Source organism: Trematomus bernacchii, unplaced genomic scaffold (assembly GCF_902827165.1).
Source record: "Trematomus bernacchii unplaced genomic scaffold, fTreBer1.1, whole genome shotgun sequence".
Taxonomy (NCBI): Eukaryota; Metazoa; Chordata; class Actinopteri; order Perciformes; family Nototheniidae; genus Trematomus; species Trematomus bernacchii.
The window spans coordinates 61,875-80,755 of NW_022987818.1; the positions used below are offsets into that span (position 1 = coordinate 61,875).

The following is an 18,881-nucleotide window of genomic DNA, read 5'->3' on the forward strand; positions in this document are numbered from 1 at the left end:
GACTCAGGACTTGAACACCAAAGACTCAGGACACTCAGGACTTGAACATCAATGACTCAGGACTTGAACACCAAAGACTCAGGACTTGAACACCAATGACTCAGGACTTGAACACCAATGACTCAGGACTTGAACACCAATGACTCAGGACTTGAACACCAAAGACTCAGGACTTGAACACCAATGACTCAGGACTTGAACACCAATGACTCAGGACTTGAACACCAATGACTCAGGACTTGAACACCAATGACTCAGGACACTCAGGACTTGAACATCAATGACTCAGGACTTGAACACCAAAGACTCAGGACTTGAACACCAAAGACTCAGGACTTGAACACCAATGACTCAGGACTTGAACACCAATGACTCAGGACTTGAACACCAATGACTCAGGACTTGAACACCAAAGACTCAGGACTTGAACACCAATGACTCAGGACACTCAGGACTTGAACATCAATGACTCAGGACTTGAACACCAAAGACTCAGGACTTGAACACCAAAGACTCAGGACTTGAACACCAAAGACTCAGGACTTGAACACCAATGACTCAGGACTTGAACACCAATGACTCAGGACTTGAACACCAATGACTCAGGACTTGAACACCAAAGACTCAGGACACTCAGGACTTGAACATCAATGACTCAGGACTTGAACACCAAAGACTCAGGACTTGAACACCAATGACTCAGGACTTGAACACCAAAGACTCAGGACTTGAACACCAAAGACTCAGGACTTGAACACCAAAGACTCAGGACTTGAACACCAAAGACTCAGGACTTGAACACCAAAGACTCAGGACTTGAACACCAAAGACTCAGGACTTGAACACCAAAGACTCAGGACTTGAACACCAAAGACTCAGGACTTGAACACCAAAGACTCAGGACTTGAACACCAAAGACTCAGGACTTGAACACCAATGACTCAGGACTTGAACACCAATGACTTAGGACTTGAACACCAATGACTCAGGACTTGAACACCAAAGACTCAGGACTTGAACACCAAAGACTCAGGACTTGAACACCAAAGACTCAGGACACTCATGACTTGAACACCAATGACTCAGGACTTGAACACCAAAGACTCAGGACTTGAACACCAAAGACTCAGGACTTGATTGTTTGGGAACCCATCTCGTCATGGTGTTCAATGCTCTGTGTAAAGAGGAGAGACCTCGGCAGATTGAAACTGAACCTTCATGTCGGCTCAGACTAAACACTGAGATAGAATCAGGGGGGGGGGGGATATCATCTACATCTGTAGACAGGAAGTCAGCAAGGTTCAAACGGAGAGCTGTAAAGGTACATTTACTCAAGTACTTAAGATCAATTTTGAGGTACTCCTCTACAGTTCAGAGGTACATGGTGTACTTCTACTCCTCTACAGTTCAGAGGTACATGGTGTACTTCTACTCCTCTACAGTTCAGAGGTACATGGTGTACTTCTACTCCTCTACAGTTCAGAGGTACATGGTGTACTTCTACTCCACTACAGTTCAGAGGTACATGGTGTACTTCTCCTCCACTACAGTTCAGAGGTACATGGTGTACTTCTACTCCACTACAGTTCAGAGGTACATGGTGTACTTCTACTCCTCTACAGTTCAGATGTACATGGTGTACTTCTCCTCCACTACAGTTCAGAGGTACATGGTGTACTTCTCCTCCACTACAGTTCAGAGGTACATGGTGTACTTCTACTCCTCTACAGTTCAGATGTACATGGTGTACTTCTACTCCACTACAGTTCAGAGGTACATGGTGTACTTCTCCTCCACTACAGTTCAGAGGTACATGGTGTACTTCTACTCCACTACAGTTCAGAGGTACATGGTGTACTTCTACTCCACTACAGTTCAGAGGTACATGGTGTACTTCTACTCCACTACAGTTCAGAGGTACATGGTGTACTTCTACTCCACTACAGTTCAGATGTACATGGTGTACTTCTACTCCACTACAGTTCAGATGTACATGGTGTACTTCTACTCCACTACAGTTCAGATGTACATGGTGTACTTCTCCTCCACTACAGTTCAGAGGTACATGGTGTACTTCTACTCCACTACAGTTCAGAGGTACATGGTGTACTTCTACTCCTCTACAGTTCAGAGGTACATGGTGTACTTCTACTCCACTACAGTTCAGAGGTACATGGTGTACTTCTACTCCTCTACAGTTCAGAGGTACATGGTGTACTTCTACTCCTCTACAGTTCAGAGGTACATGGTGTACTTCTCCTCCACTACAGTTCAGAGGTACATGGTGTACTTCTACTCCACTACAGTTCAGAGGTACATGGTGTACTTCTACTCCACTACAGTTCAGAGGTACATGGTGTACTTCTACTCCACTACAGTTCAGAGGTACATGGTGTACTTCTACTCCACTACAGTTCAGATGTACATGGTGTACTTCTACTCCACTACAGTTCAGATGTACATGGTGTACTTCTACTCCACTACAGTTCAGATGTACATGGTGTACTTCTCCTCCACTACAGTTCAGAGGTACATGGTGTACTTCTACTCCACTACAGTTCAGATGTACATGGTGTACTTCTACTCCACTACAGTTCAGATGTACATGGTGTACTTCTACTCCACTACAGTTCAGATGTACATGGTGTACTTCTCCTCCACTACAGTTCAGAGGTACATGGTGTACTTCTACTCCACTACAGTTCAGAGGTACATGGTGTACTTCTACTCCTCTACAGTTCAGAGGTACATGGTGTACTTCTACTCCACTACAGTTCAGAGGTACATGGTGTACTTCTACTCCTCTACAGTTCAGAGGTACATGGTGTACTTCTACTCCTCTACAGTTCAGAGGTACATGGTGTACTTCTACTCCACTACAGTTCAGAGGTACATGGTGTACTTCTACTCCTCTACAGTTCAGAGGTACATGGTGTACTTCTCCTCCACTACAGTTCAGAGGTAGATGGTGTACTTCTACTCCTCTACAGTTCAGAGGTACATGGTGTACTTCTCCTCCACTACAGTTCAGAGGTAGATGGTGTACTTCTACTCCTCTACAGTTCAGAGGTACATGGTGTACTTCTACTCCTCTACAGTTCAGAGGTACATGGTGTACTTCTCCTCCACTACATGTATTTAATACCTTTAGTTACTTCACAGATCTGGATGAATGATGTGAAATATAACCAAGTGTTAAATCAGACTTTAGTTCCACCTGGAGTAAATTCACAAGCTACCCTGCAGTATACAAAGTCATTCAAACTAGCTGCACCTTTACCAGCTTTGAGAACACTTTCATGATCAATCATTATAAAACATATCATATATATTATTCTGAAATGGACCAATCTGCACAATGACTACTTTTATTGTACTTTCACTATATTTTGATGATAATACTTTTCTACTTTTACTTGAGGAACATTTTGAATGCTTTTACTGTAACAGAGTATTCCTACACTCTGGTACTTCTACTTTTACTCAAGTACAATAACTAAGTACTTCTACTTTTACTACAAGATCAGAGTACTTCTACTTTTACTCAAGTATAAGATCTGAGTCTCCTCTAAAGCTGCAGGTGCGTTCAAGGACCCTCCAACATGGTGAGAGTTTTGAGTGTCTGCTGCTGAAGTTCACACGCCCTCATGTTCACACAGGGTCAGCAGGACACTGGGAATCCCCCAGATGATGCGTTCAAGTGCAGAAACAGGTTTATTATAGCCAAGTAGGTTTACACATACGGGGAATTATCCTTGGAGTATTTGGATAAAAAGTAAGAAAAGGACCAGAAATAAAACTATTAACTATGATTGAATTGTTTTGGTCCACTAATCCACAACACGTTAGCTTTGGAGACATGTTCAGTGTGTATTCTTTGTATATTCAGTTACTAGTCTGAGACGTAGTTCACGGCTTTAAAGGAGATGAAGAACATTGTAGTGATGATTAGTGGTTTTGTGTTAATGTAAGAGCAGTTAGAAAACAATCTGACCGGGAACTAAATGGCTCGATCGTGAGTTTCCTGTATAGACTTTGTTCCAGCAGCTCATCATAACAGATCACCGGGCGGTGCATAGCTTTGACCCCTTGGTACTCACTTCCGTGTGTGTGTGTGTGTGTGTGTGTGTGTGTGTGTGTGTGTGTGTGTGTGTGTGTGTGTGTGTGTGTGTGTGGTGTGTGTGTGTGTGTGTGGTGTGTGTGGTGTGTGTGTGTGTGTGTGTGTGTGTGTGTGTGTGTGTGTGTGTGTGTGTGTGTGTGTGTGTGTGTGTGTGTGTGTGTGTGTGTGTGTGTGTGTGTGTGTGTGTGTGTGTGTGTGTAGTGTGTGTGTGTGTGTGTGTGTGTGTGTGTGTGTGTGTGTGTGTGTGTGTGTGTGTGTGTGTGTGTGTGTGTGTGTGTTGTGTGTGTGTGTGTGTGTGTGTGTGTGTGTGTGTGTGTGTGTGTGTGTGTGTGTGTGTGTGTGTGTGTTTCGCCCCGGCAGGAGGACGGGGTAAAAAGTGACGTGTGTGTGAACAGATGATTAGGGTGAGGACGGATTTATCTCCGGCTGAAACGTGAGCGTCAGGCCTTTGTTCATCTTTTCCACTCAACGATTGTACAGCTGATGGAGAGAGCTAGAAGAGGGCTTTTATTTTGAAAATCCACAAGACAGAATTCCTTGGTTTTCGTCTGAGTGGAAATGACCAAACTAGGATTGTAACAGGGATTTCTGTAGGTCATTTTAGAGGGCTTTTATTTTGAAAATCCACAGCAGAATATCCCGACATTGTCCCAGACACTCTGAAGTGGTGTGCTTTTATTCTGAAATTAGCTCAATCTGTGGAAGTGTGTTCCTTGTTATGAAATATTTGTTCATCTTTTCCACTTGGATGATCGTACAGTGGATGGAGAGGCTTTAGGAGGGCTTTTATTTTGAAAATCCACAACAGAATAACCTGATATTGTCCCAGATACTTTGAGGTGGTGTGCTTTTATTCTGAAAAGTAATTGATTCAACCCATTGATGAAAATACCAGTTTATAGAGGCAATGCCGCTCCTTAAAGACATTTTAAAGCTCTCTTATTTTGAAAATCCACATCCGAAGTTCCATTTACAAAATTAAATAAATATATAAAAAATGGCCTGAAAATAATTAAATGTAAAAAGGATAAAAACATTTTTCAAATTAAAAAAAAAAAGGGATTAAAACGAATGAAATTAAAATGTTAAAGAAACATTTTTTTTAAGTAAAATAAATATGACTTATGTTCTGTAGATCTCCAGATGTCTTCTTTCTTCTCGAGGACATGATGTTCCTGATTTAATCCCAAAGAAAACACAAGTCTCCTTCGGACGGGAAGACCCCCCCCCCCCCCCCCCCCCTCTGTGGTTAAACACAGCTTAATTAAATCATTGCTAACTGATTAAAGCTGGATATGTCTATCTGTGCTGCAGGCTCCAAAACAAACCTCTCCTCTAGTGAACCACCCTATTTCATTATTCTGTGAGGACGGCCACAAAACTCCTGTTTAAAGTGTGTCTTGTTATCCTGCGATCCTTGAAGGAAACATGAACAACTTCATTAAACTCAACTGTGAAATATCTGCCGTATCTACTTTATCATTTTGTACCAGTTTAAATGTCGTCTCAAACAAAGACCGTAAAACGTTGGCCTTTTGGTGGTCGCTATCTTTGTTTTGATTGGTTGTCACCACAGCAAATAAATGCACTTTTTCTGAGGTCAAGATTGTACCTTTTACATGCTTTAAATCTGTTCCTACAAATCCCACTGTCCTGTTGCATTGTGGGAAATGTAGTACCTAGTGTTTGTGGACTAAAGGTCAGAATGCTGCTGAGACATGAAACTCTCTTACAGCCTTTAGGCCCCGTCCACACGGAGACGAAATCGAACCTTGGTCGATTTCAAAAAAGTCTTCCGTCCACACGGAATAGGCTCAAGAAACGTGTCCGTCCGCACGAGACCGCTCGACCCGCTGGAGACGCTGTAGTACATATGACGGGCCTGTAAGCATGGGCATAAGGCATACATAGTTTTTGCACTAACATCTGTATCACGGTCAGTAGCGTCTGGAGCACGAACGCAACCCTGTGATCTGCCATTGTTGTTGTTGTTGTTGGCGAAACGCATCAGCAATGACGCGGGGGAGAGGCGGGGCTATGGCGTCATCGATTCAGGAAATGATCGTATAGGGCGTCCACACGGAGCCGCAAGCGTGTCGTCTCCAGACTCACTTTGGGAGCCGGTTTCAATGTGTGTGTGTGTGTGTGTGTGTGTGTGTGTGTGTGTGTGTGTGGTGTGTGTGTGTGTGTGTGTGTGTGTGTGTGTGTGTGTGTGTGTGTGTGGTGTGTGTGTGTGTGTGTGTGTGTGTGTGTGTGTGTGTGTGTGTGTGTGTGTGTGTGGTGTGTGTGTGTGTGTGTGTGTGTGTGTGTGTGTGTGTGTGTGTGTGTGTGTGTGTGTGTGTGTGTGTGTGTGTGTGTGTGTGTGTGTGTGTGTGTGTGTGTGTGTGTGTGTGTGTGTGTGTGTGTGTGTGTGTGTGTGTGTGTGGTGTGTGTGTGTGTGTGTGTGTGTGTGTGTGTGTGTGTGGTGTGTGTGTGTGTGTGTGTGTGTGTGTGTGGTGTGTGTGTGTTGTGTGTGTGTGTGTGTGTGTGTGTGTATGTGTGTGTGTGGTGTGTGTGTGTGTGTGTGGCGAACCCGGTTTTCCCGCGTCTTTGAGGTGAGGACAGATCAGCACTTAGTGGATTCAACGCGTTCTTTAGGTTTCGCTTCAACGCGACTCAAAGTAATTGTTAGTTGCGGCCTCCGAAAAAAAAAAATTATAATCTAAATATAATAATCAGATTTAAATTAACCAAGAATTAAGAAAAGGAAAATCATGGTTTTGCACCAGCAGCTGTGGGGGGGGGGGGGGTGTCTTTGTCTCTGTCTCTGATGATAATGGTGGTGGTGGGGGGTTTGTTTGTTCCTGATGTCTCGCTGTGATGACACCTCTGTGGGGGGGGCAGCTTCTTCTTTGGTGGTCTCTGCTGTTAACCCTCCTCCCGACACCCTCATGTGACCGGGGGTTATTTTAGGACTCCTGGAGTTTGTTACGTCTGCCGTGACTTTCCCTCGTCTCTGTTCCCTCGTCTCTGTTCCTTTAAATCAAGTTTAAACGACTTTTATGAGACGCTGTGGGGATGATTTAACGAGTAATTACCTGACCTCTGTCCTCAGACTCGGTGCACGTTAGTTTATAAAGTGCTGAGACAGTTTACTTAACACTGAGGAACTTAGATTATGAAAACGCAGCTCCTTTAAGACGTTTTAGTGAGCTTTTATTTTGAAATCCGCATCATAATTTCTTGATGTTGTCTGAGTGGCACTCTGAGGTTATGCGCTTTTATTCTGAAAATAACTGACTCTGTGGAAATGTGTCTGAGGCTTTTATTCTGAAGGCCAGTTACCTACTTTAACATAAACTACAGATATTTATCGTGACAGGAAGTTTAATACCGCAATATTTTCATATAGTTGACTTACGTACGTACGACCTTCAACGTACATGGATATTAAAAAAGTGACATCCTGTTAAAGGTATGTCTTTTATATTTCCCTTATACACAGATGATGACAGGGCTGCAGCTCCTCACATTAAAACCTCCTTCCTGCCTCACCTCCCCCTCACAGGCTAATTGGAAATCCCCCCACCACACACACACACACACACACACACACACACACACACACTGATTTGTATTAACATGTGAATGCAGCTGTTGGAGAGCAGGGAAACTTTCTTGAGGGGCCGCAGACTTTTTATCACCTGGAGCTCTTATCCATACACACACACACACACACACACACACGCTAATCCCCCCTCGTCCAATCAGCTGGCGGCTGCTCTGTTTATCAAACACAGAAGAAGAAGAGATTACGTTTTATTTCCACATTCCTGCTGTGATGTATTCCCCGCGGTGCGTTCAGGTGCTCGTACGGTGTCTGTGTTTCCTGAGTGGAAGCGTCCTCTCTATAGGAGCGCTCACACATTAACTGGCAGCATGAATGTGTAACTGACCCACTTTACATGTCAGTGTGCAGATTAACATTCCTCTGCGCTTTATAAACACAGCGAGCAGCAAACAGATTTAACGTGACGCAGAAATACTGAAAGCAGCTGATGTTCAGATACTGGAGTTACAGACGAGTGGAGAACAGGAGTGGCTAAAGAAAGACACCTTACCTTAAACTTCTCCTCCTGTTTCAAACCTGTTTCTGACCTGGTTTTTATTCACTGAAACCTGAGCCACAAACGTACAGTTCCTACTTTAAAGAGTTCTCTCCTGCTGATGTCCAGGTGTATATCAGTATGTAGTGTCTCTACTTTAAAGAGTCCTCTCCTGCTGATGTTCAGGTGTATATCAGTATGTAGTGTCAATACTTTAAAGAGTCCTCTCCTGCTGATGTTCAGGTGTATATCAGTATGTAGTGTCTCTACTTTAAAGAGTCCTCTCCTGCTGATGTTCAGGTGTATATCAGTATGTAGTGTCCCTACTTTAAAGAGTCCTCTCCTGCTGATGTTCAGGTGTATATCAGTATGTAGTGTCTCTACTTTAAAGAGTCCTCTCCTGCTGATGTTCAGGTGTATATCAGTATGTAGTGTCTCTACTTTAAAGAGTCCTCTCCTGCTGATGTTCAGGTGTATCTCAGTATGTAGTGTCTCTACTTTAAAGAGTCCTCTCCTGCTGATGTTCAGGTGTATATCAGTATGTAGTGTCTCTACTTTAAAGAGTCCTCTCCTGCTGATGTTCAGGTGTATATCAATATGTAGTGTCTCTACTTTAAAGAGTCCTCTCCTGCTGATGTTCAGGTGTATATCAGTATGTAGTGTCTCTACTTTAAAGAGTCCTCTCCTGCTGATGTTCAGGTGTATATCAGTATGTAGTGTCTCTACTTTAAAGAGTCCTCTCCTGCTGATGTTCAGGTGTTTATCAGTATGTAGTGTCTCTACTTTAAAGAGTCCTCTCCTGATGATGTTCAGGTGTATATCAGTATGTAGTGTCTCTACTTTAAAGAGTCCTGTAACGTCTCTTCCTCATGAGGAAACTGTTTCATGTTCTTGCAGTTTGAACTCTGCATTCCTCACATTCCCGCCCTGAGCTGTATCTGAAAGGAGTCTCTGTTGACCTCTGACCCCTGCACCTGCTCCCCCATGGGGAAACACTGCGTTACAAACTGAGGAGAAAACACTCATCTTAAGATCTGAATGTCCTCTCAATTCCAAGGTTTTATTGTCAAAGCTTCAGCTCCCTACCAACAGACCTCACTGTGAATAGTGCCATCTGTTTTGGTCCATTTGAACATTTTAGACGCCTAAAATAGTCCCTATTAGTGCTCTGTTTGACTCACTGTGTGGTGGTCCATTTAAATATTCAAAACAATATTAGAAAATGTAATTATTTGGGAAAATAAAAGGACGTTTCCTGAGACAAATAACTAGTTAAATGTATGTTCCCAAAGATCTGGGTTTTTAGGTTTTAAAAAGTTACTAATTCAACTTGTATTTCAATACTTTTTAATGTAGCATCCCTCAGAAATCCCACGACACAACCTCATAAACCCTTAAGACAAATAATCCTAAATGTTTTTTTGGTCTTCTGCTAAATTCGACATTAAATAAAACCTGCTTTCTGGTGTTTTAGGAGACAGTCAATATGTACTTGTTTCTGACTAACAGACGTCACTTGAGTGTGAATTTAAGTGCAATCTGTGCAGCCGTGCACCTGAGCTCAGAATAATCAGATTACTTCCGTGCATGTAAACACGGCGCCGACCTTTGACCCCCGACTGAAAAGTCAAAGCGGCGGATTTGCTCTCGAGTCGCCGCTCGCCGTCCGAAAAGTCAAAGCGGCCATTGTTCGTCACGGAGGAGAAGAATGCATGAGCTCATGGGAGGACATTTAATTGGACGGCGCTGCGAGCTTTTCCCCTTAAACTCCCCCATGGCAACTGTAACCACCACCACCCCCACCCCCCCCCCGCCCGACTGCAAGAGGATTCACAGGAATGTACTGTAAGACACAAGAAACACTTAGTAATCTGCACAACACCACAAGACACCAGATTTACTTTAAAGGCTGCAGCATAAAAACCCTTAAGTTCTTTAAAAGTTTCCTTAAGTATGAAGGCCTAAAAATTAAGGATTCACAGGAATGTACTGTAAGAAACAAGAAACACTTAGTAGTCTGCAGAATACAAGACCACAAAACACCCTTAAGTTCTTTTAAAAAGGTCCCTTAAGTATTAAGGCCATAGAATTAAGGATTCCCAGGAATGTAGGCTACTGTAAAACACAAGAAACACTTAGTAATCTGCACAAGACCACAAGACACCAGATTGACTTTAACAGCTGCTACACAAATAACCCTTAAGTTCTTTAAAAAGTTCCCTTTTAATATTCAGGCTTTTGTAGATGGAGAATTTACAGGAATATACTTTAAAAATAATTATAATAAACAAATACAAGACACCAGATTTCCCTTTGACAAATGCTGCAGAAAAAAAACCCTTAAGTTCTTTAAAACGTTCCCTTAAATATTAAAGCCTTTTTTAAATGGAGGATTTACAGGAATGTTCTTTAAATAATAAAAAAAACGTACCAATCTAAAGAAAACACTAAAAACACCAGAATTTACTTGAAAAGCTGCTGCACAAAAAAAAAAAGTTAACTTCTTTAAAAAGTTCCCTTAAAGGTGGGGTAGGTCATTTTGAGAAACCAGCTGGAGTGCGCTAGAATTTGAAAATACACAACCGGAGAAAATCTGCCACTTCCTTACAGAGCCCCTCCTCCAACACACACGAACGCGCACATGACCAATGAGGGCACGAGATAAGTTTGTGCACAGATGGAAGGCTGACAGGCAGGTAGGCCATCCAGTTACTTTAGCCGGGCCGGCTCAGATGATTGGTCGTGCTTTTTACAGTACTACTGCTTCCACAGATGATATTTCTTTATGTATTTGTTGTCAAAGCACTTCAGATATTCATTGCTATCTGGATGTTAAGAGCATTCCATGGAATATAACAACAAGTGTATCTCGAGCCGGTTTCTCAAACGTACCTACCCCACCTTTAAGTGTTGAGGCCTTCGACCTAATCTCCAGACTACACTGCACGGTTGCATTAGATGATAATGTACTCTGCAGATTAAAACATTAATAAAGACAATTTGACTTTAAAAGCTGCTTTGCAAAAAGAAAATCTTAAGTAACCCTTAAATTCATATAAAAGGTCCCTTAAGTATTAAGGCTTTATAGTGGAGGGTTCACAGGGTTTCTCACTGTGTGTTTGCACCTTTTATAAACCTCTACCTGCTCATCAATAAAGCTGATTCTGAAAAACTCTTAAATCTAAGGGGAAATCTCTGTTTCTCTCTGCACTTATATAATAATCAGATTAGTGGCTAAATAATCTCTTCTGTCCTTGCAGCAGTTCTTCTTCCTTCTGACTCTTTGTTCTCCCTTAGTCTCTGGGTTTTCATCCCTGCTGCTGAGGTTCGTGTCTCGACTCGTCGCCCTGCAGACTGACGGACCGACGACAGGACGACGAGTCGAGACGAGTCCTCTCTAAACTCTGAGACCTCCGATCACTCGTTACCTGAAACCCCTTAAACACAGGAAATACCCTCAAAACTGGATTAGTGATTAGTGTACACGTCTACAGGAGATCTATCTATTCATATTTATTTATAAAAGAATCAGTTATATTAATAATGAAGAGTCTCTGGTGGATCTTAAATAAATAAGGGAAACACGCCTGAAGTTTCCGTGAGCAATGCTTCTCCTAATTATGATCTATATATCAGACACAAATATATACAATAAATAATATTACAAATAATTTTTAATATAGTATAACATTTTTACACACACACACACGCTCGCACGCACGCGCACACACACACACACACACACACACACACACACACACACACTGCAGCCTGTTGTCATGTCTTCCATATCTGGGCAGGAAAGAAATCTCGCTCTTTCTACACACACACACACACACACACACACACACACTTTCCCCCCCCCCCCCCCCCCCCCCCCCCCCAGTTCTCCTCAATGGGCCGTTAGCTCTGCTTAAAGCTCGACAGCTAATTGGCGTTTCTTAAATCTGAGCAGAGGGGAGTTTCTTAAAGGGCCGGTACACTGATTCCACTGATTCCACTGATTCCACTGATTCCACTGATTTCACTGATTTTATTCCATCTGCTTCCTGTTTCTTATCGGAGGAAGACCCCAGCGAGGTTTATTTATTTATATGAAACACACAACAATACAAATTACAATTAAATTACAAAATAAAAGAGATAAAAAAATATGTAAAATGAATTAAAAAAAAATGATAGAAAACGTTGTAAATATTATAGAAATGATTTGACATGTCTTATGTCTGGCTTTTCCTACTTGACGCCATGTTTCTGGATCCAGCAGAAAGCTCGTTTGGTGAGCTCTTATTTTGAAAGTCCCCGCTGCGTGTCGGCGAGGGTCCTGCTGGTCTCTGACAGATCACTCCGGGTCAGGGTTTGTTTCCTCCCGAGGAGTCGCTCTTTGTTCTGGCGTCATACGGCTCCTCTATAAAAGCCTCTCTTTGTCCGTCAAATTCTTCCTCGTCAATACGCCGATTGTTCTGAGGAAGAGGAGGAGGAGGAGGAGGAGGAAGAGGAGGGAGATTCCTGCGGCTGCACATCATCAACACTTAAAGACTGTACGTTGAACACAAAGCTGAGCTGCCGTCGGCTGAACCGCTCTAACTGTGATGGTCTTTACTCGAGTTATATATTTAAGGAATATATAAACTAGTCTTAAATCATCAACTTTGACTATCAGAACAACAAGACCCGGAAACAGGTGTTTTATTTTTAGAAAATTGCCAAAAATACACTTTTTATCGCAGCCAGAAACTATAAAATACAAATAAATAATTGTATACGTTTCAAGCTTTCTGTCGATATTCAAACAAGTCATTTTTGATTTCCACTTCCTCCAGGAAAGAGAATCACATTCCAGCTGAAAATTGTGATTTATTTATTTATTTTTTTTATCAAGAAAACAATTTCATTTGGCTGAGATTAAATTCTGCCAAAAAGAAGGTGCACACACCACATCCTGTACAAAGCATTACATTCTGCGCTTCTTTACGCAACTGGGAAGCTATGAATGAGTCTGCTCGGACAAACCGTGATACGATGAAAGATCTGAGAAACTTCCACGACATTTCACTTAAAGGGGACCTATCATGCAAAATGCTCTTTTGTACGTCTTGTCTACATGAATATGTGTCCCCGGTGTTCCAGGGAACTCACCAAGTGTCAGAAAACACAACCCTCTCTATTTTCCTCCATACCCAAATCTCTAAAAAAGGGACTGCAACGGATCTGATAAAAACTGATCCAGATTTGAACACTGTCCTGACGTCAGGACGGTGGCGCTACGGCTATTGGGCCAACTCCACCAATCAGGAGGAGACAGCCACGGCCATTGCCGTTCCAAAGCGCTGGAGACGCTGTAGTACATATGCCAGGCCTGTAGGTGGCGCTGTTCTCACTGAATCAGCCCTTGCAGAGCAGAGCTAAAAAAAGTGCAAATTGAGTGAAATGAGGCATGGCTAAAATGCATGATCTGTTTGGTATTTAGAAAACAGAAACGTATAAATATGCCTTATAGGTATGGCCCTACAATATATCATTTAAATATACCATGATAGGTCCACTTTAAGTCTTTCCTCTTTTCCTGTGCTCTTAAGGTTTCTGGGTGTCAGACATGTTGTGAGTTCTCCACTGCTGGCCGTTTCCCTGGAGCCGCTTTTATTCTGAAGTACAGAAAGAGGCCTCAGTGAGGAACACGTGACAGGAAACGTCATGTATTGATGTATTGATATACTTGTCGTGTGACTGAGTGTTATAAGGCTGCCTCGTTTCCTCTCAGTTTCCCTCTGTGTGTGTCTGCTGGACGCCGACAGATGCTTTTGTGTTTTATTTAAAGAGACGTCGGGGGGGGACAGGACTTCCTGCCGGCTGGTCGGGTTCTTGATCATATTTAAATAAAAGTGATTAATCTCCCTTTTATTGTGAAACTCCTCGGAGCTCCTCTCTGCATTTAGCTGTCTGTGAGATCCAGAAGAGTCCGGAAGGAGCTGATGTTTCCATGGAGTAGACGTGATTTTAAAGGTCCTTTAATGTTTAAGGATTGTTCATAAACTGAGATGATCAACGAGCTTCAGAAACCACCAAATGACAAAGAATGGCTAAATCTGATTCTAAGAAATATCAGAATCATTAAATCTACTACAAATATTGCTAAACCAAGTTTTAAAAAAATGGTTGAAAATATGTTAAAAATGCTTATATCCAATTACAAAATATCACATAATCAAATTAAAAAATCAACTAATCCAAGTTAATAAAAAATGCAAATCCAACAAAGAATTATTGCTTAATCCACGAAAAGAAAATATCCCTTAATTCATCGTTTCTGCTGTACTTCTGTCCACACACACACACACACACACACACACACACACACACACACACACACACACACACACACACACACACACACACACACACAGGAGGAAGCCGGTGTGTTTGCAGTTGCTTCATTGTTTCCTGTAATAAACTGCAGCCTTTTGTTTCTCCTATCAGCTGCTTCACCTTTATTTGCCGTCCACACAGAGGGGCCCTCTGAGGGGGGTGGGGAGGCCCTCTGAGGGGGGTGGGGAGGGGGGCCCTCTGTTTACTGAGTGGATTCTTTAGCAGAGCAAACAGCACACACACACACACACACACTCAAACATGCCGGCGTTCCTCGCGCTGACTGACGGCTCCTGGAACATGGAGCCTGCTGCAACTCGCCAAGTCTGTGTGTGTGTGTGTGTGTGTGTGTGTCTCTGTGTGTGTGTGTCTCTGTGTGTGTGTGTCTGTGTGTGTGTGTGTGTGTCTCCGTGTGTGTGTGTCTCCGTGTGTGTGCGAGTGTCTCCGTGTGTGTGTGTGTGTCTCTGTGTGTGTGAGTGTCTCCGTGTGTGGGTCTCTGTGAGTGTGTGTGTGTGTGTCTTTGTGTGTGTGTGTGTCTCTGTGTGTGTGTGTGTGTGTGTGTGTCTCTGTGTGTGTGTGTGTCTCTGTGTGTGTGTGTGTGTGTCTCCGTGTGTGTGCGAGTGTCTCCGTGTGTGTGTGTGTCTCTGTGTGTGTGAGTGTCTCCGTGTGTGGGTCTCTGTGAGTGTGTGTCTCTGTGTGTGTGTGTGTGTGTGTGTGTCTCTGTGTGTGTGTGTGTGTGTCTCTGTGTGTGTGTGTCTCTGTGTGTGTGTGTGTGTGTGTGTGTCTCTGTGTGTGTGTGTCTCTGTGTGTGTGTGTGTGTGTGTGTGTCTCTGTGTGTGTGTGTGTGTGTCTCTGTGTGTGTGTGTGTGGTGTTGAAGAACCATCCCGCGCTTTAGCATGTTCCAACTCCACTTCACATTCCTGCCCCCCCCCTCAGAGAGAGACCCTCTGTGTTTCCAGGAGTCTCAGATTGAACGCTTCCTGCAGACGTAATAATAATACTCCATGTTTAGTAAACTCTGGCTGACATGCAGCTGCACGGCCTTCAGGGGTTAAACCCCCGTTATCTCCCACTCAAGGTGACCCTCCAGCAGACCTTAAACAAACCGCAGACGCTCAGACGTCACATGTATACCAACGACTACAGAGAGCAGCCGTGAACTTACAACAGCAAGAAGCTTCTAGAAGATTCCTCAAGTTGATCTTAATTGTCCCGTCGCATAAAAAGGACTTCAGAAAGAAAAGACACGTCATGACAGAGTGAGGGAGATGGAAGTGCTCGATGCTAACGTACCACTTTGCCATGTTGGATGGGTTAGTCCTCAGACGATCAGCTGATGATAACTGACTCTGAAAGGATGGGTTGAAGATCATTATGTGACGTTATGTTCAGAGAAACGGAGCATTCAGTTTCCATGTTCTGTGGACCTTCACCGTGTGTCTTTGGGGAGCTCTCATCGGATCAGAATGTACCGTGTTCCACATGGTGCGGGTTGATGTCCATCACCTTCATAATGTGTGTGTTATGATGGAGGTACGTTGGGTTTGATGTCAGACAGATGTGTGCTGAGCTGTAGTTTGCGTCTCATCAACACCTCGTATGGGTTTCTATGCTGATGGCGTGTGGGCGTGTGGGCGTGTCTGCGTGTGGGCGTGTCTGCGTGTGGGCGTGTCTGCGTGTGGGCGTGTCTGCGTGTGGGCGTGTCTGCGTGTGGGCGTGTCTGCGTGTGGGCGTGTCTGCGTGTGGGCGTGTCTGCGTGTGGGCGTGTCTGCGTGTCTGCGTGTATCAGGTTTATCTGTGAAATAATCACCAGGATAAAGATTGACTGTTTTGCCAGAAATCTACTTTTACTCACAGTCAAATGTAGAACTTGCTCCATCTCTCAGCCAAACTGCGACTCAAGCAGCGTGCGTTAGGCCAGGGGTGGGGAACCTTTTCCTCTCAAGGGCCATTTCATTTTTTCAGCATCCTCCGAGGGCCGTACAGATGATTGACCTCTGCTTCAAAATACTAAAATCACAGCCCATTCATTTCACCTTTCTTTCATGCTGAGCAAAGAAACAGCAACCTCTGAATCCAGATATCTCACCATGACTCGCGCATGCGTGCACGTGCACGGTGTGGCATGCATGCACGTGCACGGTGTGGCATGCACGCACGTGCACGGTGTGACCTCACCTCCTCTAGGGGGGACCTCACCTTCTCTAGGGGGGTCCTCACCTCCTCTAGGGGGGACCTCACCTCCTCTAGGGGGGACCTCACCTCCTCTAGGGGGGACCTCACCTCCTCCAGGGGGGTCCGGGGGCATGCTCCCCCGGGAAGATTTTTTTTTAAATATTGAGGTTGAAAGCATCAATCTGGAGCACTTTGAGAGCAACATTAGAGATCTATGGAAACATCTCTCAACACGATATGAAACTGAACTGGAAACAGATTTAATTTTTCTTTATGGATATTTTACAAATCACTCTCCTTTCAAACTCTATTCTTGTTTATTAATAACAACTTTTTTTTACTGTCATATAGTATTTTATACCGGTTTACTTTATTCTCTTATTTCTTTATAACTATAATGATCATATAAAGATGTGCCTTTACCTCACTGGTTGGAGAAAAAGCTTCTTATATTCGTTAGCATAGCTAGCTAACCAGATGCTAATAACAGCAAAGTGATTGACTGTATGATCAGTATGACAGATGAACAGATCTCCTCTGGGCTTTCAACTAAAGACACAGCCACGCAGACACTGCGGCATGTGTACGGCTCCTTATGGGTACTGCACTTTGTGAAGTGGTGGAGCGACGTTCTGGTGCTCTCCGGCAGAACTGCACCCCTGCAGACGGGACATATACCACGTGATGACACGTTAGGCTCGTGTTGTGTTCAAGGACCCTGACCTAACCCAGGAAAAACAGGCACTCGCTTGTTTCATTTTTTTGCGGTCTAGATTTCTTAATGTTTTTCTTTTTTGCGTGTGTTTATAAATTACCTCGAGGGCCGTACCAAATGGTCTCGCCCGGGGGCCGGAGGTTCCCCGCCCGTAAAGGCGAGTGGATTCATAGCAGGCAGTGAACCTACGATAAAAAGAACAGCTCTCACCAAGTACGACTCGGTTCCCTTCGTTCGTACCAAAGAGCCGTTCAAAAGAACCGGATCGTTCGTGAACGTAACATCCCTAGTGCATACATCCTGGTTTCGATAGAGCAGGGCGTAAATATGAAGTGACCTGGATCTCGTCGTAGCGCCTCTATAACAGATGTTTAACTGAGGAGCTGTTGTCCATGAGTTTTAACCCCGTGTGTGTTCCCTCTGCAGGTAAGGCCTTCGACATCACCTACGTCCGGCTGAAGTTCCACACCAGCCGCCCCGAGAGCTTCGCCATCTACAAGCGGACTCGTGAAGGCGGGCCCTGGGTGCCCTATCAGTACTACAGCGGCTCCTGTGAGAAGACCTACCAGAAGGCGGGGCGGGGCTTCATCCGCACCGGAGAGGACGAGCAGCAGGCGCTCTGCACCGACGACTTCAGCGACATCTCGCCGCTCACCGGGGGCAACGTGGCCTTCTCCACGCTGGAGGGCCGGCCCAGCGCCTACAACTTCGACAACAGCCCCGTGCTCCAGGTGAGTGGGTCACGGTACTCTCTTCAGACACATACACCAGGAGCCTAAGCTTATGTCTCAGATCAAACCCCCCGTGCTCCAGGTGAGGGGGTCACGGTACTCTCTTCAGACACATACACCAGGAGCCAAAGCTTATGTCTCAGATCAAACCCCCCGTGCTCCAGGTGAGTGGGTCATGGTACTCTCTTCAGACGCATACACCAGGAGCCAAAGCTTATGTCTTAGATCAAACCCCCGTGCTCCAGGTGAGGGGGTCATGGTACTCTCTTCAGACACATACACCAGGAGCCAAAGCTTATGTCTCAGATCAAACCCCCCGTGCTCCAGGTGAGTGGGTCATGGTACTCTCTTCAGACGCATACACCAGGAGCCAAAGCTTATGTCTTAGATCAAACCCCCGTGCTCCAGGTGAGGGGGTCATGGTACTCTCTTCAGACGCATACACCAGGAGCCAAAGCTTATGTCTTAGATCAAACCCCCCGTGCTCCAGGTGAGGGGGTCACGGTACTCTCTTCAGACGCATACACCAGGAGCCAAAGCTCGTGTCTTTCTCTTCACTCACACCGAGCATCGACATCAGAACACCAGCAGCAGCGTGTTTTACAAACGGTGACCAATAGAAACCTTGAAGTGTTTACAGGTCGTAAATACAGTCTCCTCTCCTCAGCAACAGGAAGTATGCTTGTAG

The 18,881-nt window shown here is 44.3% G+C and overlaps 1 protein-coding gene across 1 annotated transcript in view; it reads left to right on the top strand.

The window, feature by feature from the left end:
* Positions 1-18,193, top strand: part of LOC117498835 (laminin subunit gamma-1-like) — a gene marked incomplete at its 3' end in the record, with an annotated part of 30,214 nt that extends 12,021 nt beyond the window's left edge. Inside the window, 1 exon segment of the mRNA XM_034150977.1 lies at positions 17,889-18,193. Within this exon segment, the coding sequence (XP_034006868.1) occupies positions 17,889-18,193 (305 nt within the window).
* Between the last annotated feature and the right edge of the window lie 688 nt (positions 18,194-18,881).